At 40.0% G+C, this 27,251-nt stretch overlaps 1 protein-coding gene across 1 annotated transcript in view; it reads left to right on the plus strand.

Annotated features, from left to right (window-relative positions):
* EIF2AK3 (eukaryotic translation initiation factor 2 alpha kinase 3) overlaps positions 1 to 25,900 on the plus strand; it is a 67,853-nt gene extending 41,953 nt beyond the window's left edge. The window contains exons 9-17 of the mRNA XM_079940216.1: positions 673 to 893; positions 1,269 to 1,381; positions 4,705 to 4,827; positions 7,441 to 7,590; positions 9,241 to 10,018; positions 12,281 to 12,448; positions 16,365 to 16,466; positions 23,368 to 23,430; positions 24,759 to 25,900. Of these exons, the coding sequence (XP_079796342.1) occupies positions 673 to 893; positions 1,269 to 1,381; positions 4,705 to 4,827; positions 7,441 to 7,590; positions 9,241 to 10,018; positions 12,281 to 12,448; positions 16,365 to 16,466; positions 23,368 to 23,430; positions 24,759 to 24,959 (1,919 nt within the window). The 3' untranslated portion in view covers positions 24,960 to 25,900. The remainder of the gene's footprint in view (positions 1 to 672; positions 894 to 1,268; positions 1,382 to 4,704; positions 4,828 to 7,440; positions 7,591 to 9,240; positions 10,019 to 12,280; positions 12,449 to 16,364; positions 16,467 to 23,367; positions 23,431 to 24,758) is intronic.
* Positions 25,901 to 27,251: the final 1,351 nt, after the last annotated feature.

Consider the following 27,251-nt stretch of genomic DNA (forward strand, 5'->3'; position numbering starts at 1 on the left):
TAAAGTTAGGATATATTCAGTTATGAAAATTTTTTGAACAGTCGGATATAAAAAAGAAAATTGCTCAGATCTGCATTAGGCAAAAACATGGACTCCTCATCAGTTACCCTAGATGATAAAGCTGGGAAATTACTGTAGAATTTAAATTGATTTAACGAAAATCAGAGAGCTCTGAACTACAGACAGCTGTCTATCTGATACTGATCAAAATACAAGGTAAAAGAGAATTGTGTAATCTGCCCATGTGGTATAAAATAGAAGGTGAAAAGGACAGGCTGCTTTCTAGGACAAATTCCTTTTGACAGCCTGAAAGGAACCAGAGAGGCATGGTGGAGATGTTTTCCTCGTCATGGTAAAATTTTGATATTTTGTTGATGCTAAATGAAAGTAAAGTTTCAAATCCTCAAAGGAGGTTTGAGTACTGTCTAATTTTTTTTTCTTTTTTGCATTTAAAGGATTGAATTATTAATGAGATAATGAACGGAGTAGCCCTTAAGGGTTGTTTTTAGTCTTATTATTCAATAGAAAGATGTGCTAAAGAGGAGATGAAACGTTAGAAAAAGGAATTAGTGTTAAAAGTCATAGGAAATTAGATAATTTTTAGCAATTGAAGGTGGAACTATATTGGTTTATCTTTTTTAAAAAAACCACTTTTAATGTTTGTTGTTGAAGATAATGGTTATTACCTGCCATACTACAAGAGGGAAAGGAACAAACGGAGCACACAGATCACAGTCCGATTTCTCGACAACCCAAATTACAGCAAGAGTGTCCGCAAAAAGGATCCCGTGCTCCTCTTACACTGGTGGAAAGAAATAGTTGGAACCATTCTGTTTTGTATCGTAGCAACAACTTTCATTGTGCGCAGACTCTTCCATCCTCATCCTCACAGAGTAAGACATCTTTTAGAATCTCATCCTTTTCAGAGTGTTGGGACTATAGAAAACTTAGGGGGGGGGTGCGCGTGTGCGTGTGTGCATGTGAGGAGCAAGGGGTCCATTTCCTTAAGTTTTACCCTAAAATCATTGTTGCCCATACTCTTGCCTCCACGTCCTTGTCCCCTTCACTCCTCAACCCATTGCAGTCTGGCTCCACCCTGATCATGCCCTTTCCCTTTGACAAAGGAAATGCTGTTGTTTTATGTTCTTATAATACATTTATTTTTCTCAGTATTATTTATTCTTCAGTGTTTTATAGCCTAATATTGTTAGCTAACTTCCATTCAGCTTTGTACTGAGAGTGATTTTTTTTCTCCCCCACCTTATCAGCAAAGGAAAGAATCTGAAACTCAGTGTCAAACTGAAAATAAATACGATTCTGTCAGTGGAGAAGCGAATGACAGTAGCTGGAATGACATAAAAAATTCTGGATACGTATCACGGTATGAGTCTTTTCATGAAATGTATGTGCGCTGTAGCTTCTGATGCTAACTGTTCAAATCCAGGAAGAAATGGCCTTAGATACAGAGAACGAATGGATGGTTCAGAAGGGAGAGGGGGAGTGGTGGGTGACATAGATGAGGAATAGAATAGTTGTTCGTTCAACATCTGCTTCTAAACCTCCAGTTATATGATAAATCACACGGATTGTAATATACAACATAAGGAATATGGTTAATAATATTGCAGTAACTTTCTGTGGGGACAGATGATTACTAGACTTGTGGTGATCATTTCATCATGTATACAAATGTCAAATCATTATGTAGTACACCTGAAACTTACATAATATTGTATGCCGACTGTATTTCACTTAAGAAAGAAGAAACAACCTCTAAACTAAGATATTGTTTAATTTTTTTTAAAAAAAATGTATGACTAGGTAAATAAAACAGACATATCCCTCAAGTTACTTAAACTGATTCAAGGTGGTATAGAAGAGGGATAGAAGTAGAGCATTATAAAAGTTTAGAATTATAGCCACCATGTATGTCAATTATTTCTCAATAAAACTGGAAGGAAAAGAAAAAAAAGAATTACAGCCACCGAATTGAGTTGTTATTCAGATGACATAGTTATTGAGGGTCTACCATGTACTGGGCTTGGCATTAATACCAAACAATAATTTTTATGTTATTGGAATATGGCATCAATCTCCTATGTTACTTAATCCTCAGTTATTTATTTCATCCTTATTCTGTCTAAAATAAGAAGCAGAAAACTGGGGAGAAATACACCAATAGAATAGATCATTTTTAAAAACAGAAGAGGGAGTTGGCTTACTTAAAAATCAGCCAATTCAAATAATTTGAAAGTAAAATAAAAGTAGAAAATCTGTAAGCAGATCTGTCAGGTGTACAGATTTTCATGCTTTGTGGGACAAGGAATGGTGCTGCGGTTCAATTTTCTTACATGGACTATTGCTACTTTCCCCCTTCGTTTTGATATCATGCTTATTAGCACTTTCATGATACAGGGACAAGGAGACGCTCTATATGAAACTTACTGCTTAATAAATATCTAGGGAAATGGCTTTATGACAGAAAAGATGGAAAATTACAGCTAAAATGTGGGTTATTTCGATTATCTATGGACTTAATCTAAGCTGCATTCGTACCGTCTTCTCAAAAGTTGAGAATTGGCTGTAATCCGTATGTTTTAGCAAAACGTACTAGGTGACTAGCAAGTGGTAAGGGCTTTAATACCCTTGCTAATAAAAATACTGACTTATAGTGAGGGAGAGGAGAGGGGCCCGTCAACTCCATGGGCAGTTCAGTACCCAAGCCATTCCTCGTTCATTCAGCATCTTTCTGAACAACTGTGTGCAGTATCTCAGGCTTTGGGAGAAATAAAAAGACTGGTCCTACCCCCTGGCGGAGCTTAAAGTCTACCGGGGAAGGTGATACTAGAGAAAACATAAACATATAAGGAAAAAAGCCGTGAGCTATAAGTAACTAACTCTGGCTGTGATGATTCAAGAGGGCGTCATAATAAATCATGAGTAAGAGACAGGTGGAGATGGGAGGGTGAGTGGGGTATGGTGATTAAGCATATATTTATAAGGCTGTTGTGAAGAGAATTGGAATAATGTACTCTAAAATTGAATTAGACTCAACTTTCCTTCCATTTTATTCACTATGAAGAGAACAGCTGATTGTTTTTAAAAATACAGGAGCTCTGTATGATACCTGATGTCTATTGAGTGCCTACTATGTTCTAGGCATTATTAAGAACATGCGCTCTGGATTCAGTCATGAATTTAAGTCCTAAGTTGGGACCTGAGGCAAGATGATATTATATTTATAAAAGCTGTAATCATATATAAGATGTTTCTCCTTTCCAAAGATATCTCCATTTTCATATGAGTGTTTTCTTTAATGTAGGAAGATAATTCAATTGGCTCTCCAGGAGTAGGACAAGAACTTCATGGGCTTTTGCAGTTGGGGAGATGGATTTGTACTCAAGTACCTTGCCTAGCTATTCTTAGGGATACAGATCATTACTCTTCATTCTCTGTGAAGGTAATTGGCCATGGAGGGTTGGGATCTATTGTCTCTCCTCCTTAACACCATGCTCTAAAGCTGAGCCAACCGCTAAATCAATATGAGTGTGCAAGTCATAAGGTAATAAAGTTAGCCTTATAAGGGACACCAAAGATCATCTAATTCAACTCCCCCTCACACGGCTGGAAGAATGTCTTCCACAGCACGCATGCGTGCATTCATTCATTTATTAATTCATGCACTATTCGATAGATATTTCTTAGACCTTCTATTTGCCAGGTGAGCCCAGGCTTTGGAAATACAAAGAGGAAAAGAATTCTCTCCTGCAGTCAAGGTCCCTACAATTCGGTAGTAGTGGAGAGAGAAAGCTGCTTATAAATAACTGCAAAATATTGAGACTAAGTTTAAACAGTTCCAAGTAGTATGTGTGAAGTGCTATAAGAACATTAAGATAGGCGTCTAGGAAGGCCTTATAGAGGTGGTGAGATGAGCAGAATGAAAGAAAAATAGAGTTTTTTTATTAAGTCCAGAGAAGTAGGGCATCCCACTGGAGCAAATAGCAGAAGCAAAAGCTCTGAAGTTGTGAGAGAGCCTGGTGCAAGTTGGCTGGAATATACAGAGCAGATCAGAGAGGTCAACAGGGGAAATAGGCTACAAAGTGGAGGTCCATCTGTAAGTGCCAGATGGGGAGTTAGCTTCTGTCCAAATACCTTTGGTTATGAGCACACTGACTCCTGAGGCACCCCAGCGAATTTCAGATAGCTTTGGTTCCTAGAGAAGGTTTCTGGCTAAAAACGTACATAAATGTAATGGGACTGATTAAATCTTTTCCATAAAATATACAGGCACTGGCATAAGATGAAAATACATTTTCTACTTGAATACAGAATGCCACAAGAGGTAAAAGGTTAGAGAATTAAGGATAAACTGTTTTGATGGATGATGGAAAGTATTGGATAGGACAGAACAGTACTAAAATTGCTGTAAGAATAAGTGATTAACAAGTGATTCCCCATTAAGCAGAAGTTTTAAAATTTTCTATAAAATTCCCAGGGGCAAAATTAAAATGTGTTTGCTTCATTTATACAGACAGGAAAGCAAAGAATGCTATTAGAATTTAAACTGCACTCTATTAAAATAAGTTCTAGGAAACTTAGTTTATACATTTTTACATATCACAAAATAAGATTGAACTATTAGTACAAAATTTAAAACTATTACAAACTTTTTAAAATTTACTTTTTTTTTTTTTTTTTTTTAAGCTATCTAACAGATTTCGAACCGATTCAGTGCATGGGTCGTGGAGGGTTTGGAGTTGTCTTTGAAGCTAGAAACAAAGTTGATGACTGCAATTATGCTATCAAGAGAATCCGTCTCCCAAACAGGTAATGGATGGTACTTTTAGTAAACTTGGAGTTAGGACTGTGTTATCTAATCTCATAGGCAAAATGTCCTTACTATACTCCATAGAGACTATAGAAAACAGAGTTTCTGACCTTTTGAATCTTATATTCTCAGTACTACCAGGTGACTAGCTATCTTTTAAAAATGTCATCTACTTTGACCGCTTTGTATCTACTTAAAAAATATGCCCTTGTTTTTGATTCTTAACAACTCAGGGCATTCCCATAGTGAATTTTAATAACTATAGACTTTAATACATAGCACCATTTAAAAATAATCTATATTTATTGTGGAAAATAAGGAATAGTATTAAAACAAAAAACAATCCGTGTCTACTCTACCTAGTAATAAACACTTTTAACATTTTAGGGTATTTTCTTTTGATTTTTTTTTTTTTTCTGGTCATAAATTTACCTAGTTCTTAGCACAGTTATCAGTACAATACAGTTTTATCTATTGCTTCCTTCATTGTATTCTCAGTGTTTTCCTTCCTATTAAGAGTATGTTATTGAAATGCTAAAATACACTGAAAGTGTTTTATGACTAGAAAATAGTCCAATTAATACTTGTGCCATGTCTCATTTAACCATTTCTTATTTTTAAATATTTAGGTTTCCAACTTGTTGCAATTAAAAATAACTTTTGGGATTTCCCTGGCAGTCCATTAGTTAGGACTCCATGCTGCCACTGCCGGGGGCATGGGTTTGATCCCTAGTCAGGGAACTAAGATCCCACATGCCTCTCGGCACGGCCAAAAAAAAAAAAAAACTTGGCATTGTTCATCTTTTATATAAGATTTTGATCACGTCTGTTTCCTTAGGATAGATTCCTAGAAGTGGAATTTGGGGCTCAGAACAGTGTGATCCTTAAGATGATGGGCTTTCAGTAACACCGTCCTTTTCATCTATTGTGGAAGCCTCCTGTGGATTCTTGATTAAATGTGCACTAATTTCTGGACTGTCTTCCTAATTAGCAGTTAAACATGCTGTCCAACAGATAGGGACATAGGAATGGGACAGTCTTACTATGGGACTAATTCTTTTCTTTGTTGTATAATTTTTGAGTAGTTGAAATGTACAAAGTACCACATAGGATATAAAATTAAGAAGGGCTTCTGCCCTCAAGAATCTATAACTATGTGAGACCTTTGTATATATACTCAAATAACTGCAAAGCCAGGAAGATTGTGACTTGTGGTTTAATTTAGTAAGTAGCTTCTCATGAAGAAAGTGCAGAGGTAGCCGAAGACAGTCAAGGAAAGCCAGCCTTGTGGTGGTAGTGTTGTCTGCGCCGTGTTCAGGGGTAACCTGTCCCTTGGTGGACACACATGTAGGGGAGGGATGGCCAAGTGCATGAAATGGCCTGAGCATAGGCTCTAGGCAAACATTTGCAGGGGATGTAGAGGTTAGTTGAGGATTCTGGCACAAGTGGAGCAAGGGTAAGAATGGAGGGGAGGGACTTCCCTGGCGGTCCAGTGGTTAAGACTGCCCTTCCAACACAGCGGGCATGGGTTCAGTCTCTGGTTAGGGAACTAAGATCCCACAAGCCACACTGTGCAGCCAAAAAAAAAAGAGAATGAAGGGGAGTATGGAAGAAAGATGGCAAAGATGGGTTCCAGCACCTTAAATGCCAAGCAGAGGAGTTTAGATTTTATTCCATAGACAGTTGTGCCTTTGAGCAGAAGAATGACGTGATCAAAGTGGAGGTGGTATGTAGTAAGAGACAAGCGTGCTCATTAGGAGACTTTTTTTTTTTTTTGCAGAAGTTCAGTCCTAAGATACAGAGCATTAGTGCAGCAGAAGTGGAGATGGATGAGGAAGGAATGAGTATCAGGAATTAAAAAGGAGGAGCTGATAGGATTTGGTCACTGAATATGGAAAATTCAGAAACCTACCAGGATTCTCAGGGTGGGGCCATTAACAGTCACGAAACACAGAGAGAAAAGTGGGAGTAGCTGACTGTCTCTTGGGGACGGAAGAGGATATAACTTCTATTTATTATGTTGTTTCAGGTGATGGTGGGATCCCTAGAATGTGAGTTTAGATCCATCAGAAAAGCTGTCAAGGCAGAAGATCAAATCCAGATGCTTTTCTGGTTAAACATCATTGCCTATGATATTCAGTAGTTGAGTTTAAACAGACAAAGGTGCTCGTACAAGCCTTTCGGATTGTTGTCTGTACCTTGTCGGGCTGGTCCTTCTCCATCCTCCGGAGCTGCCAGGCTGAGCTCTCTTTTCTGAATACTTCACTTCCACCTATTCATCCCCCTATTAATTAACAAGCATGAAGCAATTATCTTCAAGGGTCTTTAGTCACTCGTTTTGAGTCAGCTAAGAACTCTTTATTTGAATGGATAGATGTTACTTGTAAGCATTTATTTCTGGAAGAAAAAAGAAATAGTATAAATACATATTTTTTTCTAATAAAGACTTATTTACTCTTTGGCTTCTTAGAATTATGCCACTAGGCTGACTCGTCTGTTCCCCATTTTAGAACAAGGGAGAATTTTATTTTATTGTTTTGTACTGTCTTTGGTATGATGGCTTCTTCAGATCCGAGCAAACCTTCAGGGTCTTCATTGTTTCTCTGTTTCAGGGAATTGGCTCGGGAAAAGGTCATGCGAGAAGTTAAAGCCTTAGCCAAGCTTGAACACCCAGGAATTGTTAGATATTTCAATGCTTGGTTGGAAGCACCACCAGAGAAGTGGCAAGAAAAAATGGATGAAATTTGGCTGAAAGATGAAAGGTAACTTGGTTAGACATAGACTTCAAAACTAGTATTTATTTCAGGCTAGTTTTTGGCTTACATGAACAAAATATCCTTTCTATAACTTTAGAGATGATTTTTTTAAAAGAAAAATAACAGATTACTGTTTCTGTCATCGTGTTTTGGAACATTCTCTAGTCACTTGTTAAGTGAAAAGTTGATTTAGTTTTTAGAACATGAACTTTTTTTTCTTTTTTGTCCAGAACATGAATTTCTAAAATCATTGGTAGATAGAGCTCTATGACTTATAATTCACTGAAGGATTTACAGTAGCCTTTCTCAGTAAGAGATATTGTCTGCTTTTGTCTCCATTTTTGTTGTTGTTGTTGTTGTTGTTGCGGTACCCGGGCCTCTCTCTGTTGTGGCCTCTCCCGTTGCGGAGCGCAGGCTCAGCGGCCATGGCTCATGGGCCCAGCCGCTCTGCGGCATGTGGGATCTTCCCGGACCGGGGCACGAACCCGTGTCCCCTGCATCGGCAGGCGGACTCTCAACCAGTGCGCCACCAGGGAAGCCCTCCATTTTTTATTTTAAATTTTCATTTACTTTCTTAGTAGTTAGCAATTTCCAACTCCTTTCTAAAGTAGTTTTAAACTATTTGCAGTTAAAACCACAAGAACTTGGGACTTCCCTGGTGGTCCAGTGGTTAAGACTTTGCCTTCCAATGCAGGAGGTGTGGGTTCAATCCCTGGTCCGGGAACTAAGATTCCACATGCCTCGCAGTCAAAAAAAGAAACCCCAAAAAACATAAAACAGAGCAATATTGTAACAAATTCAATAAAGACTTTCAAAAATGGTCCACATCAAAAAAAAAAAAAATACATGAACTTATGGGAATTCCCTGGTGGTCCAGTGGTTAGGACTCCTCACTTTCACTGCCAAGGGCGCAGGTTCGATCCCTGGTCGGGAAACTAAGATCTCGCAAGCCGCACGGTGAGGCCAAAAACCAAAAAGCAAAAAAACCCATGAACTTGGGCAACCTGAAGATAATTCCCATGTTAAATATGCTATTCTCTAGGAAGGAAGGTGTTTTTAAAAACTACTCAATGAGAACAAAAAGGAAGCAGGCTACAAATAGACTATCTAGTAAAGAGCTGGAGTAAAATCCCTGCCTAAAAGTACCAAACACAGCCCTAGATCCACATGAGGTACCTAGTTACAGTGACACTTATATACACAGCCAGTAGCCAAACCACAGAAGGACCAGGTGAAGTGACCCTGTGTCTCAAGCCCTAATTGGGATGGGGGCCTCCGAATCACAGCCACCAAGGGGTCTGGCCTTGGTGCTCCTCTGTGCTTTGTGTTTTGCACATAGGCCTTGGCTGTTCTGGGCATGACAGTCCCAGAGAACTGTTTCCAGTTTAAAACCAAGATTTCCAGTTCAGGAATGGATGGGCTGTGATGTTCTTTGTCTCGTGTGGCATGTTTTCATTGAATTTCCATGTTGTCACTTGGTAACTGGCTTTATTATAGTTGAAGCTTTGGAGACAAAGCATGTAGTTACAACACTGTAAGTCAACTGTACTTCATTAAAAATACATTAGTCAATAAATAAGCAAACAAAGGATGTAGTTCACATAATTTAATCAACACGTATTCACTCTCATCCCTTTGTACTTCTCCCACTCTTAGCACAGACTGGCCGCTCACCTCTCCTAGTCCCGTGGATGCACCATCCGTTAAAATATGCAGAATGGATCCTTTCTCTACAAAGGAACGCGTTGAAATCATAGCCCCTTCTCCAAGAAGCAGTAGGTCTTTTTCGGTCGGGATTTCCTGTGGCCAGACAGGTTCATCCAAGAGCCAGTTCTCTCCACTGGAATTTTCCGGAATGGACCACAGAGACACGAGTGAGTCGGTGGACGCGGTGTGCAACCTCCAGGACAGCTGCCTTACAGACTGCAAGGGGGAAGACGGGACTAGGGATGGCAATGATGAGGGACACTCTTTTGAACTTTGTCCTTCTGAAGCTTCCCCTTATGTAAGGTCAAGGGAGCGAACCTCCTCTTCTATAGTATTTGAAGATTCCGGCTGTGATAACGCATCCAGCAAAGAGCCCAAAACGAACCGACCGCCTATTGGCAACCATTGTGCTGATAAACTAACTGCAGTCCAGCATTCCAGTAGCAAGTCTTCCTCGGAACCTACTTTGTCTATTTCTCCTTCAAGACCAACCACTTTAAGTTTAGATCTCACTAAAAACTCTGTAGAAAAACTCCAACCCAGTTCACCAAAGGTGTATCTTTACATCCAGATGCAACTGTGCAGAAAGGAAAACCTCAAAGACTGGCTGAACAGCCGCTGCACCATTGAGGAAAGAGAGAGGAGCGTGTGTCTGCACATCTTCCTGCAGATCGCGGAGGCGGTGGAGTTTCTGCACGGCAAAGGGCTCATGCACAGGGACCTCAAGGTCTGTTTTTGTGGAACATCACCCAAGGGTTTCAATGTGTTTTTTTCTTCTATTAAAGTCATTTATTTTATTTATTTACTTTTTATTGAAGTACAGTTGATTTACAATGTTGTGTTAGTTTCAGGTGAACAGCAAAGTGATTGAGTTTTTTATATATATACATATTCCCAGTTGAAAAGCTATGTACTGTGCTCATTCTGACCTATCATTGAGCCTAATGTTAAACGTTCTAGGCCCTCTAACCTTTTTGTATTTTGGTCACGTGTTTGTCACGTATCAGTCTCAGCATAGCTGCCAGAAGTTCTCAGGGCTCCATGTTTTAAGTCTTTGGGAGGTGTTGAGGAGAAAAGTATCACTTTCCCCTGCTATTGATCAGAAGTCCTGGGTTTTCTTTTTTTTTTTTCATTTAAATGAGCTTTTTTTTTAAATTAATTTTTATTGGAGTATAGTTGATTTACCTGGTTTTCTTCTAATCGATAAGCCAGGAACACATATGCGTCCCTAAACCAGTCGCCTGGCCAGGGGCTGGGATTATGCTGATTGGTGGATGCAAGTTCTGGATGCAACCTCCAGATAACATCCCATACGAGCCATGGACTTGCTGCCCAGAAGAAGAGAGTTCCCAAAGTCACATCAGGATACTTCTGGTGGAAGCATAGGGCAATGGAAAGATGCTGGAGAAGCAAAAAAAAAAAAAAAAAAAAAAAGTCTGTTAGTGTTGGGTAGATAACAGCTGACAGCAGAGCACGGAGAGGGGAGGAAAGATGAAATTTAAGGCAGTCTAATCCTGTCTCTCTTACAAGGTTATTTGAGGGAAAGTAGGAGGGTATCACCGTAGATGTTGGTTATATGCAATAACCTCATTGTTTCAAAGTCCATACTGTATGATGGTACTTTGGAGTTTTGCAATAAAATGTTTTTTGTCTGGCAGTATTTGAAGCCCAGTGAAAGTCAATTTTGTGAGCTCAATGGCTTCCTTTTCCCTTATTTCAAGGGCTATGAATGGTGGTCATGTGGGCTGAGAGTAGGCTCTAGGGAAAGACGATGTATTTCATGTAGGGGATTTTGGGTTTGAGGAGCCCGTGGTTAGATGTATCTTATGAACAGTTGCATATGAGAGTTTAGAACTCGGGACGGGGGTTGTGGGGTATATGGGAGCCTGTATTAGAAGAGGCAACACAAGATTGTAGTTAAGAGCTCTTATTCTCCTTGACAGCCTACATTCCCCTCCCAGACACAAGCCCGAAGATCAGTCTGTTTCGTTCATTCACCAAATAGTAGTGATTACTACAGCAGGGCAAGAATTGGACACATGGCCGTGGAGCAGAAGTCCTTTTCTCACAGAGCCAGACAGCCCGGGTTTGAATCCCTGCTCCACCCCTTACTAGCTGGGTAACCTTGGGCAACTTACTTAACTTCTCTGGGCCTCAGTTTTCACATCTGTGAAATGAGGGACCAATAGGACTAAAAGCATTGTATTACTTGAGTTAATAGTAATGAACTACTTAGATCAACTTCTGGCTCATTGCAAGTGCTATATATGCATTTGCTATTATTATTATTATTATTATCATGGCTTAGGTCATAAATGTAGAGGAGCTTGCCAAGGGAGAGTATATAGAATAATGAGATTGAGGTTTAAGTACCGTAGACCCTAGGGACTGTGAATCTCTAAGGATTTATTTAAATAGATGTTCAGGGACTCCCCTGGTGGCGCAGTGGTTAAGAATTCACCTGCCAATGCAGGGGACACGGCTTCGAGCCCTGGTCCGGGAAGATCCCACATGCTGTGGAGCAGCTAAGCCCGTGCGCCACAACTACTGAGCCTGCGCTTTAGATCCCGCGAGCCGCAGCTACTGAAGCCCTTGTGCCTAGAGCCTAGAGCCGCAACGAGAGAAGCCACCGCAGTGAGAAGCCCGGCACCACAACAAAGAGTAGCCCATGCTCACCGCAACTAGAGAATGCCCGTGCACAGCAACGAATACCCAACACAGCCAAAAAATTAATAAATAAAATTTAAATAAATAAATAGATGTTCAATAAATATTCACTCCCTTTGCTACCCTTGCCTCTTCTTTACTCACAGTACTTGTCTAGCATCGAAGGATTGTTTTTATTTTCATATTAGCCCATTGTAAAGAGAAACATGCTTGAGAATATCTAGTGTCTTGTATTTATTTTCTGTAGTCATTTAAATAATTCTCTTCACTTTCCTTCTCCATACGCACCCACCACGCTTTTGTCTGTTTCATTTTTTTCCAGCCTTCCAACATATTCTTTACAATGGATGATGTGGTCAAGGTTGGAGACTTTGGATTGGTGACTGCAATGGACCAGGATGAAGAAGACCAGCTGGTTCTGACCCCAATGCCAGGGTACGCCAGACACACAGGACAAGTGGGGACCAAGCTGTATATGAGCCCAGAACAGGTGAGCCTTTCGTTTTCCTTCTGAGGAATAAATAGATTCTTAATTAGGGTGGCAGTGAGCTAGATGTGCGCCATGATTCTCCATCCGTGCTGTGTTTAAAATACCCAATAAAATAAAAGCTGAAAATGATGAAAACTGGCAGAAGTGTTCCACAGGCAACACAGCTAGGGTACAATTCCACAACGTGAATGGGGGTGTGGAGGAAGAAAAATACTAAAAATGCATCAAATGTGCTCACCCTCTGAGCCGGAACCTGACAGCAACCAGAAACTTAGAATGAGATTTTGAATGTCCTCCTCCCAAACTTAATTGTCATTCACCCTGTGTGAACTATGCAGGAACTGTTTTCAGAGCCAGCTGGAGGTAGTGTTCTAAGCTATTCTCTACAATAATCCACAGGCAGCTTCCAGAACGTACCATGGCAGGAAATAAAGGTGGACAGGCTGAGCTATGTTGCCTTGTGGGATGCTTAGTCTTCCAAGGAAAAGCTCCATAAACTGAACAGAGACTGGAAGAGTGGTGGGAGCAAGGCATCCTGGGAGCTTCAGCACAGCATCCCTGGCCACCACTACGCTGATGGTATTCACAGGCTTACATATGCTTAGATCGGCGGTTCTCAGACTTTCTGATCAATGCCTGTTCATACTTGTAAACATGATAGAGAGCTCAAGAATTTTTCTTAAGGAATTTTATCCATCAGTATTTGACATATTAGAGATTAAAATAGAAATTTGTAAAATTTTTAATTCAGTTAAAAATGACAGTATTAAATCTATCACATCTTCAAGATATTTTCTGAAAAATAAATATTTTCCGAAAGAAAACTAGTGAGAAGAGTGGCATTTACTTACATTTTTGTAAAGCTCTTTACTGTCTGACTTAAAAGAGATTTCATATCTGCTTTTCCATTTAATCCCTTGCACTATGTTATTTTGGTTGAAGTATTTGAAGAAAATCTGACTTCGCATAGATAGGCAGTTGGAAAAGGAGGAATATTTTAATACCATTTTCAGGTAGTTGTGGGGATTCTTCTTTGACAGCATATCAAAATACAATGAGCAAAAGTTTCTGAAGAGTCATTTGCCCTGAATCTAAAACTATAGCAGTGAACATTTTGTATTCTGTTACTTTAACATCCGTTGGTCCACTTTGCACACTGAATGGACCTTTGACCCACGCATGATTTTATAAAATTGTGCATTGGTCATTTGGAAACTATTGGTTCCCTAAGTTACGCATCTTTTCCAAAAGTTGTCACAATTCATTATACAGTATTAAAAAAATCACTCTGGTTAATATCACCACCAGTCTCAACAGAAAAGGCTTTAAGTATTAGGAAGCTGTCAGGTTCCCAGTGATGGACAAAAATTTTCCAAAATTCTGACATTCACTTCCAAGTTTAACTTTTATTTTTGGCAACAAATGCTGTCAGTCTTCCTTGAAGTTCCATTCTCACTTTGTTCATCTTTAAGAAAATATCTGTCAGGTATCCAAGTATGAATAACCACAGTTTGTCTACCAGTTGTTCTTTCAAGTCAAAATGGAGCTCGATGAAAAGAGCATCTGGTTCATATAGTAACTCAAACAATTGCACAAATGCTTTCTCTTGAGACAACCATTGTACTTCGGTGTGGAGCAGAAATGCTTTATGAATACTGCCCATTTTGTCACACAGAATATTAAAGAAATGCATACCTAAGGGGGAAGATATAATAAAATTAATAATTTTTACTGCTTCAGCAAGGACATTTTAAGTGACACTGTCTTCCCTCCTCCCTTCCTTTTTCCCTTCCTTCCTGCCTCCCTCCCTCCCTCCCTTTCTTCCTTCCTTTCATTGAAGAACATAATTACTACTAGTATAGTTTGGTGCTGCTGCCTTGGTTCATGCTAAGGTTCAGCAGTGCAAATGTCAACACAGTGAAAAGACAGATCATGTCTTAGAATTATTGTGAAAACAGTCTTGACTTTGTAGACCTCCTGAAATGGTGTTGGAGTCCCCAGGGATCCATAGACCACACTTTGAGAACTGATGGATTAGTTTATCTTTGGAAGGTCATATCAGAGACCAGTCATAGGAACTGGCCTTTATTTTACTGTTGTACAGTATCCTTTTAGACTTCTTGAGTTGTTTGCATTATTCAAGTGTTTTCTTTTTTATGTGTAAATTTATTTTTTTTATTTAATTAAAGAAATTTTTTAATAGAACCCTATACTTAGACATCTGGAATTTCAAGATAAGGGGAAAATAGTGTAAGTATTTAGGTACGATAAAAAAGCACGTTACAGCTTAAAGAGCTTGTTTTCTATAACACTCAACCCTGGAGGACAATAAATCAACATTTACAGTTTGGATGAAAAATAGCTGTGACCCACAAATCATGTTTCTGGCCATAAAGTTATTCATATAAAAGAAATTAGGCATTTTTAGATAGGTAAGAGTTAAAGAATCTCCTAAGTGAAAAAAGCCAGGGGCAGAAATGTGTGTATAGTGTGTAAAGGGGGAAAAGATAGCTATATATTTGCTTATGTTTATATAAAGAGCTCTGGAAGGATGTACAGGAAACAAATAGTTTTGGGGGCGGTAGGTAGAGGGGAAGTGACTGGTGGGAACTGGGCAGATAAGGGATGGACAGGAGGGAAGCTTGACTGTATACTTCTTTTTGAATCATGTGAATGTGTTACCTATTAAAAGCGAGTTTAAGAAGGGAAACATTTGTTTTGGATGTTTTAGTGACTTAGACATTTTGCTGTTAGGAATATCACTGTGATAACCATCCCTGTGTACAAATCTCTGTCTGCATTTCCATCTACCCTGGGGTGGATGAAATTTAAATAGAACCATTAAGTGGTAGTAACCACTTATTGCCAGGTTGCTTTCATGAAGTTGTGTTAATTAATATTCTCCAGATAGTGTATGAGGTGTCCTTTTCACTGTACCCCTGTAAACTCTGTTTTGAACATATTTTCTTTGAATGCTTCCCAGACCCCAGTAACAGCTAAGGGAAGGGAGGAAGATGGTGTAGCCTGTTGCAGTCACTGGAACTTCCCACCTGATAGTCTATAAGCAGAAAGGCAGGCTGGGTCTCAGAAGGAACCAGGGAGACAGGTATCAAGTGTAGTTTAGAGAGGAGGTTGTAAAGGATTCCTCATCCCTGACAAATACCTTGTGATCCCCCAAAGGGAGGGCTTCCTTGGCCTTTGCCAAGTGTCGTTATGTGCCTAGAGTCATTTTCCCAAATAAAAGGGTTCTTCTGAGTCCACAGGAGGTCACTTTTAATTTGAATGAGGCTTTGTTTAATAGAGTAGTTGGGTTGTAATTCATTTGTTCATTTTAACAAGTAAGTATGTATTGAGGGCCTTCTCTGTACTTAGCCCAGTGCTGGATGGTGAGAATTCAAAAGAAGCAGTTCCCTTCCCTCCAGGACTTTATAATCTAGTTGTGAAGAATAAGAAATAACACACATGAAAAATACAACCAAGAATGCAGTGAAGTCCATAATTAAGTGCCGTAATGAGGGCTAACCACGGTTGATTAGTGGTTTGGAGTAATGAAGATTTTCTCATAAAAATAGGTGAGGACTAAGATGGTTAGAAATGAGAGATTCGCTTTAGATAGTGCTTGCTTTGAAAAGCTTCACCCCAGGGGAAGGGGGAGCAGCTCTTCCGGGCTCCTGGCTCCAGGTTTCCGCTGGGCCTATTTTACTGATGCATATCTCAGAGCTATACCTGGGCTTCCTTCTGTAATGCTGAGTACTTTAATTACTCTTGCTGTGGTGAATTGAAGAAAAGAGGCTTGAGAGGTGATTAACTCTTTGCTAACATTTCTACGTACACTTAGATTCACTGATGCCGTATTATCCGTTGTACTATCTCCGTGAATGTTTTCCTAATATTTCTTCTTTATTTGGGATTTCAGATTCATGGCAACAACTACTCTCATAAAGTGGACATCTTTTCTTTAGGCCTCATTCTATTTGAATTGCTGTACCCGTTCGGCACTCATATGGAGAGGGTCAGGGTAAGTGTTCCCCCCTCAAAAAAGGTAGAAAAAGAAAATATTAAATCTTAAATTCACAAAAGAAAGGTTTTAGAAGAAGAGTAACTTACTCCTAATACCAGCAGACTGGTTGACGTAGAAGAGGTCACGTGAGTGACGCAGAAAGGATTTGTAGACTATTTGCGTCCACAGAAAGCTCAGTCTTCAACAATTGTTGAGTCGAGTTGTCTGTTCCTTGTTGTTGCTTAAATTTGTAATAAGTGCAAAGCACAGGGTAAGCGAGGGAGGGTGACGGTGTTGGTTGGTTACAGAAGAATTTTCCAGAGGACAAGTGGCCATACACTCACATACTTAAAAGGTGGCAAACTAAAGCATGATTAGGTTTTTTTTTTTCCCCTCTCAAAATAAACCAAGATGATGGCATTTAAGGAAAACAGTACTGAAAGTCTTTTAAAAGTAGACCTCTGTCACATTCTTCCCCGTACTTCATAAGTGGTTACCCTCCACTTTTCCAGCTGTTGTCCCTGTACTTACTTCTGTATTTCCAAAGTTTATGTCCTTATCACCATTTCTTAATTTATCAGTGTTAGACCTTATCTGTTGACTCCTGGCCAGGGTAGAACAGGATGTAGTTCTCACATAGAACCAAAAGGACCTACCAAGTGTTCTATACAATAAATAGGAAAAAAAGAAAATAATTTAAAAATCAAAGTGGCTAAATTTCAGAATACCAGAGGTAAAGGCACTAAAAGCTTCCAGAAAGGAAAATAAAACAGGCCCAATGTATGTTAAAGGATCAGGAATCATATGGCATCAAAATTTAAGTAGTTATGGGGAATTCCCTGGTGGTCCAGTGGTTAGGACTCCGTACTTCCACTGCAGGGGACACGGGTTCGATTTCGATCCCTGGTCAGGGAACTGAGATCCCACATGCCTCACGGTGTGGCCAAAAATAAATAAAATAAATTTAAAAAAACAAAGTATTTTTTAAAAAATTTGTGTAGCTGTAAGGACATCAAAAGACACTATCAAGAAAGTGAAAATAGGGTTGCCCTGGTGGTGCAGTGGTTAAGAAACCGCCTGCCAAAAAAAAAAAAAGAATCCGCCTGCCAATGCAGGGGACATGGGTTCGAGCCCTGGTCTGGGAAGATCCCACATGCCACGGAGCAGCTAAGCCCATGTGCCACAACTACTGAGCCTGCACTCTAGAGCCCGCGAGCCACAACTACTGAAGCCTGTGCGCCTAGAGCCCATGCTCCACAACAAGAGAAGCCACTGCAATGAGAAGCCCGCACACCGGAACAAAGAGTAGCCCCCGCTCACCACAATTAGAGAAAGACCGCACTCAGCAGCGAAGACCCAACGCAGCCAAAAATAAATAATTAAAATAAATATATTTATTTAAAAAAAGAAAGTGAAAATACAACCCACAGAAAATATTTGTGAATCATGTATCTGATAAGGTTCTAGTATCCAGAATATATACAGAACTGTTGCAGTTCAACAACAAAAAGACAACCCCATTAAAAAAATGGGCAAAGGACTTGAACAGACATTTCTCTGCAGAAGATTACAAATGACCAGTAAGCACAACACCATTATTCATCAGGGAAATGCCAATCAAAATCACAGTGAGATACCACTTCACACCATCTAGGATGGCTAGAATAAAACAAAACAAAACAAAAACGGAAAAGAAGTGTTGGCGAGGAGATGGAGAAATTAGAACCCTCATGCATTGCTGGTAAGAATGTAAAATGATGCAGCCACTGTGGAAAACAGTTTGACAGTTCCTCAAAAAGTTAAACATGGAATTACCATATGACCCAGCAGTTCTACTCCTAGGTATATACCCAAGAGAAATGAAAACATAGGTCCACACAAAAACTTGTACACAAATGTTCATAGTAGCATTTTCATAATAGCCAGAAAGTAGAAACAACCGAAATGTCAATCAGCTGATGAATGGCAAAGCAAATGTGGTTTACCCATACAGTGAAATATTATTCAGCCATGAAAAAGGAATGAAATACTGATACATACTACAGCACAGGTGAACCTTGGAAACATCACACTAAGTGAAAGAAGCAGACATAAAAGACCACATACTGTATGATTCCATTTATGCAAAATGTCCGGAATAGGCAAATGCATAGAGACAAGGTAGATTAGTAGTTGCCAGGAGCCGGGGGTAGAAGGGGATGGAGAGTGATTGCTTGATGAGTACAAGGTTTTTCTTCGGGTGATGAAAATGTTCCGGAATTAGAGAGTGGTGATGGTTGTACAACATTGTGAATAGAATAAAAATCACAGACTCATACACTTTAAAATGGTCAAAATGGTGAATTTTATTTATGTGAATTTTATTTCAATAAACACATTTTCGAAAATATGTAGTTATATAAAAATTTTTTGGTTAAATTAAGCCATGCAAATATTGTTCTATGCTAGACCAAATAATGTACCCTGACTTTCTTTTTTTTCTGATACAATCCTTTTTTTCAGAATTGCCTTTTCTCAATTGCTTAGTTTTCTATGAACCTTTGACGTAATTTTTAACAAATGTGCAAAAGTCTGTCAAATATCAAACAATATTTTCTCTGTGCTTCAGTATAGCTTATCTAGATAGGTAGATAGATAGATAGATAGATAGATAGATAGATAGATAGATAGATTTAATTTGTTTTCCCCTGGAGTCTTTCTTCTCAAAGCTTTGTTCTCCAGTCTGGACCAGTTGCCCCCTAGACCTTCTGTGAGCTGTCATCCAAGGATGCACTTCCCTACTCTCCTGGCTTGGATCCCTTGTTTCCTAGCTTCCATGTTTTGCTTTGTTTTATTTTCTTGCACTATTCTTTTATTTTGCTGGAGCACATTCTGCAGTAAATTCCTCAGAAACAATGTATGAGAAAGAAATTTTTAGAGTCCTCAGGTATCTGAAAATGTACCTTTTTTTCCATTTTCATACGTAACTGATAAATTGGCCAGGTTCCAATTCTAGATGGAAAATAACTTTCCTTCAGAACCTTGAGAGCATTGCCCCATTTCCGTACAGCTTCCAGCGCTGCTGTTGAAAAGCAGATACCATTCTGATGCCTGATTTTTTAATATAGGGTATCTTGGACCTGTTACATTTTCGTTTCTGGAATCTTTAGGGCTTTAGTTTTATCAGTGCTCAGTAGTTGTGGCTTGCGGGTTCTAGAGCGCAGGCTCAGTAGTTGTGGCGCACGGGCTTAGTTGCTCCGTGGCATGTGGGATCTTCCCGGACCAGGGCTTGAACCCGTGTCCCCTGCATTGGCAGGTGGATTCTTAATCACTGCGCCACCAAGGAAGCACTGTACTGTTTTTTGCAGGAGTTCCTTAACTTGTTATTCTGACTTTCCTAAGTCCTTTATTTTGACAATCCAATTTTTATTGTCCAAGATTGTACCGTTTTTATAGTATTTCGCTCTGTTTACATGAATTCAGTATCTTCACATTGCTGAGAATCTCAATTACATGTATGTATATATTTTAAGTTTTCTTCCCCCTACATTGTCTCTTTCCTCTGGGTATATTTTTTTTAACTTTCTGTTTTGAAATTATTATAGATCCACAGGAAGTTGCAAAGACAGAGAGATACCCTCCACCCACTTTCTGCTGACAGTTACATTAGACATAATTACAGTACAACACAAACTTGACATTGGTACAGTGTATGTATGTAGTTCCATGTTATTTTATTTCAGTACAGGTTTGTGTAACCACCACTGCAGTCCAGATACAGAACTGTCACATCAACACAGAAAACTCCGTCTTGCTACCCCCTTATAGTCACACTTACTTCCCTCCCTACCAGCATCTCTGAGTCTTTTAATGATTCGTGTGTGTGTGTTTCTCATGCTGGTAATCCTTAGCTGTCCATTCATATTTAAGAATAGGGCTCTTGGAGAATTCCCTCGTGGTCCAGTGGTTAGGACTCGGCTCTTTCCCTCCCGGGTCCCGGGTTCGATCCCTGGTCCGGGAACCAAGATTCCTGCAAGCCGTGCAGCACAGCCAAAAAGAACAGAAAAAAAAAAAAAAAATGGAAGAAGAATAGGGCTCTAAAATGGTGACTAGAAGTGGACATCACTTGGGGGTAACGATCCAGTTCTTACTTTGGGGTGCGGGGTGCCGAACTCCCACATGTCAGCATCTATAGGCCTTTCCTCATTTTCTCCAGAGAAGCAGCTCTCATTCTCCTGCCTGAGAAAGAGTCGGGATGGGGTGTGGAGAGTTCTTACTGTTCCACATGCAGATCTTCACTGCATCCTTCTGTGTTCCATGCCCACCCCCGACTCATCCTCGTTCTGTCAACCCTAAGTCTGGAATGCCTGGGTTCCGTTTCTCCAGAGAGCAGACCTTATGTGGGGATATATATATCTGGGGATATATCACTCCGTCCGTATACAGACCTTTCGACGGCTCTCCTGCTGCCATCCTTGAGCCTCACCCCCATGCCCAGCAGGTTCTGCTCAGCTAATCAGTTCCCTCTTTGTTGGCTTTATCCCTCACAGGCAGCCTGGTTTACCTTCCTCTGTTCTGCTAAAGAAGCTGCTATGCTTCCACTGCTTTCTCTCTTTCAAAAGTGTAATCTATTCTTCCACTGCAGTCATCCTTATAGACTTTACAGTACATTTTACCTTCCTTGGCACTTGTTTTAGTGAAAATGCTTACTAGAAATATAGTAGAAAATCTGCCATGTTTAGCCAGAACCCCTCTGAAATTCCATTAGTAAATGTAAAAGAGACTATTCAATGATTTGACCAAGATCTTTTTTTTAAATTAATTGTATTGAGACATAATTTACATACATACAACATACCCACTTTGTACATTTTTATGAGTTTTGACACATTTATACATCCACATAATCACCACTACATTCAAAATATAGAACATTTGTATCACCCCAGAAAGTTGCCTTTTGGCTCCTTCCCAGTCAGTCCCCTGTCTTTCCAGGCTCCACCTGGATCCCAGGCAACTGCTGATCTGTTTTCTGTCTTTTCTAAAGTTTCGTATAAATTGAATCATACATGTCTATCCTCTTTTGTGTCTGCCTTCTTTGACTCACTATAAAGTCAGTAGTTCCTTCCTTTTTATTAATATTCCATGGTATATATACCGCAGTTCATGTGTCCAGTTACCTGTTGAGAAACATTTACGACTAAAGTTGCTGTGAACATTTGTGAACAAGTCTCTTTGTAGACATACATATGTATCCTTAGTCTCGGGTAATTACGAGGTAGGATTGATAAGCTCTGTGGTAAGTGGTTTAACTTTATAAGAAAGTGTCATTTCATATCCTCACCAGCAGCGTAGGAGAGACCTAGGTCCTCCACATACTCCACACTTATGTTTCTGTCTTTACATTTTTAGACATTCTGATAGGGGTATAATGAAGTCATACTGTGGTTTAAGTTTGCATTTCTCTGATAACTAATGACCTTGACAGTCTTTTCAAGTCTTTTGCCAAGTATATGTATTGTGACTAGTTTATTCCAGTCTGTGGCTTGCCGTTTCATTTTCTGAATGGTGTCTTTCGCAGGGTAGCAGATTTTAATTTTAAAGTCCAGCCTCCCATTCTTTTCTTTTATGCTTATGCTTTCTGTTGAAAAGACTCTCTGTTTCCCCATTGAGTTATGGCCAAGGTCTCTTTTAAATTCTAAGTTATAAAATAAAAACTTTAAGAATGTTATGTGATTAAAAATTAATTCCATGAGTCCAGACTCAAGCATTTATCTACACTTAGTTTGGTACGACCTACCTATTAGCAGGTGAAACCCTCCCTTCTAGGGCCTGCAGCATAGATTCTTCTAGTGAAGTATCTGTTTCCCTTTAGTGGGAAGTGACAAATGCCAACCCAGTTCATATTTTTGTTCAAGTACACTCCAGCTTATTTCTCAAGAAATACGAAGACATATTTAATTTATTTCATTTCTCAAAACTGGTTTTTATCATCATTACAAAAGGAACATCAGGCACTGTGCTAAGTAGTTTGCCTGAATTACCTCATTTAAGTCTCAGAGCAATCACACACGGTGGGCCCTGTTATCCTGTTTGTATGAAAATTTCTCAAATAACTAGTTTAATTTTATATTCAGAATTTAGCGTAATTGACTTGGTTTTCTTCACTAAAAAAAAAAAAAAAAAAAAGAGGGCTTCCCTGGTGGCGCAGTGGTTGAGAGTCTGCCTGCCGATGCAGGGGACACGGGTTCGTGCCCCGGTCCGGGAAGATCCCACATGCCGCAGAGCGGCTGGGCCCGTGAGCCATGGCCGCTGAGCCTGCACGTCCGGAGCCTGTGCTCTGCAACGGGAGGGGCCCCAACAGTGATAGGCCCGCGTACCGCAAAAAAAAAAAAAGACTATGTCTTTTTATATCAAATACAAGAGGTTAGTGACTAGTAGAAAAAGTTACCCGCTTAAGAACACAAATGTGGGCTTCCCTGGTGGCAGAGGTTAAGAATCCACCTGCCAGTGCAGGGGACCCGGGCTTGAGCCCTGGTCCAGGAAGATCCCACATGCTGCAGAGCAACTAAGCCCGTGCACCGCAACTACTGAGCCTGCGCTCTAGAGCCCGTGAGCCACAACTACTGAGCCCGTGTGCCACAACTACTGAAGCCCACGTTCCTAGAGCCCGTGCTCCGCAACAAGAGAAGCCACTGCAGTGAGCAGCCCGCGCACCGCAACAAAGAGTAGCCCCCACTCGCCGCAACTAGAGAAAGACAGCACGCAGCAACGAAGAGTACTGCTCGCCACAACTAGAGAAAGCCCGTGAGCAGCAAATAAGACCCAACACAGCCAAAAATAAATAAAATAAATAAATTTAAAAAAAACTCTCTATGTTTAAATAGATTCACATATCAAAATAGACTTAAAGATAAGTAACACTTTTCTTTCTTTTCAGATCTTAACTGATGTAAGAGATCTCAAATTTCCACCACTATTTACTCAGAAATATCCTTGTGAGGTTGGTATTAATTCTCATCTTTTATTTTCTTTAGAATCTTACTTAGAACGTGAAGCGTCCTTAGCAGTCAGCTCATCAGTTTCCCCGTTTTACAGATGAGGAAGCCTAAGGTCTAGAGAGGAAAGGGACCTGATCCGAAGAACACACAACTTGTTAAAACCAAAGGCTGTGACTCGGTCCCAGGTCCTGGGCCCAGTGCCCTGTGCTCCAAGCTGCATGACACCCCATCTGGGAACTGTAGCAACCTTGTGTTTCGATAAGGCTGAGCTCCTAGCTCACCCTCACAGCCGTAGAGTTGCCATTATGATCATGCCATTAATTTCTTTATCTTAGTGAATTTGGGAGAGATCTTAAAAACTGGCTTCTTTTTTTAAAAAAGTCACTAATTTCCACTGATTTTGTGTGTTGGAGTTATGCCCCTCAGGGTGACACAGTAAATGGTCCAGAAGAAGTGGGAAGGGAAAATTCAGCTGGTCTTGATGGTGAAGACTGTGTGTAATGAATTTTTCAAGTTTCTTTTTGCAACTTTTGTTTATTTCATTATATGTCCACAAACATATCACTTTAAATTTATGTGTTGATAAATCTTGAATTTTCTTAGTAAATGAAGTTTAGGTAAATTAGACTGTGTGGCTAGTCATCAAGTTGGAAAAAGTCTAATTGATCTTTCAGTATTATAAGTATAACGAAGGGTTGCATTAAAAATGAACTTTATAACAATATAGAGATATACCGGCCTAAAGTGAAATCTATTTTACAAAAACTATTCTGTTGTGTATTTTGCAAAGTCGATGATTCAATCCCGGGGCGGGGGGGGGGGGGGGGGCTCATCAGAATCCATGTTATATTAAAGGGGTTCAAAAAATCAGTAAAAAGGGCTAGGTACTGATCACTGGCATGGTTATTTTTTAATTGAAATCTTTGAGATAATTGTACATTCACATACAATTGTAAGATGAATTTATTTTAAAAGTCAGAGTATGCCTGCGTTTCAAAGATGTGACTGAAGACCTTTTATTATATGTTAGAAAACAACCAATTACCCCAAAATGGTCCATGTGTATTTGGAGCAGGGGTTGGGCAAACTATGACCCACAGACCAAATCCAGCCTGCTGCCTATTTTGGTAATAAAGTTTTATGGGAACACAGCCAGGCCCACCTGTTTATATAGGGTCTGTGGCTGCTTTTGTATTTCAGTAGCAGAGTTGAGAAGTTGTGTCAGAAACTGGCTCGCAAACTTAGTATAGTTATAGAAACATCTGGCTGACTTCTGAATTAGGCAGCTGGTTAGTGGCCCTTTTATTACAAAACAGTTTTTATCTTTCAGTATGTAATGGTGCAAGACATGCTCTCCCCATCCCCTACGGAACGGCCTGAAGCTGCAAACATTATTGAAAATGCTATATTCGAGGACTTGGAGTTTCCAGGAAAAACAGTTCTCAGACAGAGGTCTCGCTCCATGAGCTCATCAGGAACAAAACAGTCAAGACACTCCAGCAGCTCCCACAGCCCTTTGCCAAGCAATTAGCCTTAAGCTCTGCTCGCCTCCCTAACAGGTGACACGGAATAGCCCACTTCGAAGGAATGTTGATTTTTCCAAAATCGTGACCTTGAAAATTTTGTTCTTTGCTCGATTTCATTTTGGACTACTTTTTCTAAATCAAATTTAAACTGGATTTTGGAGCTCAAACCTTTGAGCCAACTCTTTGATTTTTGCTCTGCTCAAGGAGAGGGCTGTCACTAGATCACACATGGTCCTTTTCCTTCGTTGGTCTCTTGAAATCGGCCGGCCAAGCATCCTAGCCCTCACGTTTTGTCTAAGGAGGTGGAAGCAACCCCTAAAATGTATAGAGAAAATTATAAAATGGAAATATTTTTGTAGTACAGAAAAATGAAAGTCCCTACATGTAGTAACTATACTGTTCTAGAAATACACTTTCTAGAGATGACAGTGGTGATTTTGAAACTGATTTCCAAAAAAGCTGACTCCGTTTTTGTCCCTGGTGGGTAAAAGGAATCTGCATTATTTTGGAGGACAAGTGGCACAAATTGTACAGTGGTTTATGTCCATAGCTAGTTTTCTAGTGACGTTTGTAGCATTAAATAGCTTTATTCCTTAGATGGTTCTAGGGAGCGTTCAAGAGCTTTTTGTACTTTTACCTCCAGTAAAGGGAAAATGAAGCTTTTTGTGTAAATTGGTCAAAAGTTCTGGTTTGGGGAGGAGAAAAGCCGTAGTAAGAAATGAATCATATATTACAACTAACTTCTTCAATTATGGACTTCTAAAATCTAACGAAATCTTAAGTGTCTTAAATATAATACTGTAGGTTGGTTTTCTCCCAAAACTGACTGTAGATAACAGTTTAATCATCTAACTTGCTAACATGTTTTTATTTTCCACTGTAAATATGTTTATTTTTTATTTATAAAAATTCTGAACTCAATCCATTTGGGTTGGTGGTGTATAGAACGCACTTAAGTGTGTTAACTATTGTGACTTCTTTCAAGTCTAAATGATTTAATAAAACTTTAAAAAATGATTTATGGTTGATTGTTATTTTGGGGGGAACTAGCCCTGAAATGGTAGTTTTTCAAATTTATAAAATGGGATCATAGGTCTAAGAACAGTCATAACCCTACTCTCAAGAAAGCTTACTCCTAACCTGTTCTAAACAGGCATCTTCTTGTCATTTCCCAAGGACTTGACAGGACCAAGTCCTTTTCACAGTTCACTGGACTCATAATCCAGAGACATTAGCTCAGTTCCTACTCAGTGCCAGGGGCATAAAGAGCACCCTGCCCTAAAGGGAGACCTCGAAGAGCAAAGGCTCTGGCGATGCCAGTTGTGTTGGGATCACAGTGTGTCTGACGTGTACCATGAGGAGGCGTGTGTCATGAGGGCACAAACCAGCTAGACACAACCTTTAAGGGTCAAATGCATGATTATTTCCATCTTACAGGTACGTAATGTCTGACCCACAAAGTTTGAGCCATTTTTAAGCTGGACACGCATGTCGCAGATCTTTGTGTGCTCTGTCCTCACTCTCACTTCGCGGTGAGTCTCTAACTTTGTCTTTCTTCCCCATCCTGCTTGGCTCCTGGCCAGCCCATCTCTCTGCTTCATCTCTTGGTCGGCCTGCTTCAGTTACCTTTTTCCTCTTCACCCCAGCGAGGGATCCTGTTGATTTCTTCCCAGTCTGCCCACTCAGTCCCAGCTGTGGACCTTGGACCCTCACGACCACCCTGAGAGCTAGCTATGAAAATGTTATAATAACTCCGTCATGGGTGTTATTGTTGCCGTTCTTATGGTGAAACTCGGGTCCAGAAAGGTGTAATTTGCCCAAGATCACAAAGCCAATCAGAGCGGAACTGGGATCAGATCCCAGGAATTCCAGTTCCTAGTCAGGGTTTTGTCTATTCCCTTGCACCAAGTTGTCCAAAGGTTTGCAAATATCTTACATGATATAATCAGGCCTTCTTTCATTTTAATTCTGCCTGTGCCTTTGCTGGCCACTAGGATGAAAGCAGCCATGGGAAGTTAAGGGGCTGGGCTAGCAGGGCCTAGCAACTCCTCAGTGGTAGCCGGCACGGAGTCTCCTGCGTTCTCACCCAGGGCCCTTTCTCCCGACTCCAAACCCTACCTCCCTTCAAGTTGTTGCTTTTCTGGCATCTTTCCAAGTCCCCTCCCTCCACACTTGCCTCTCCCTTTAACACTTTGTACTTAATAACACTTAACCATTGTCAGTCCTCAGATGCACCTATAACTGGTGCAAATCAATCTCCTAAATAGCTGAGGTCCCAGAGGGTAGGGACACACCTT

The sequence above is a fragment of the Stenella coeruleoalba genome (assembly GCF_951394435.1).
Source record: "Stenella coeruleoalba genome assembly, chromosome: 13".
NCBI classification, from domain to species: Eukaryota; Metazoa; Chordata; class Mammalia; order Artiodactyla; family Delphinidae; genus Stenella; species Stenella coeruleoalba.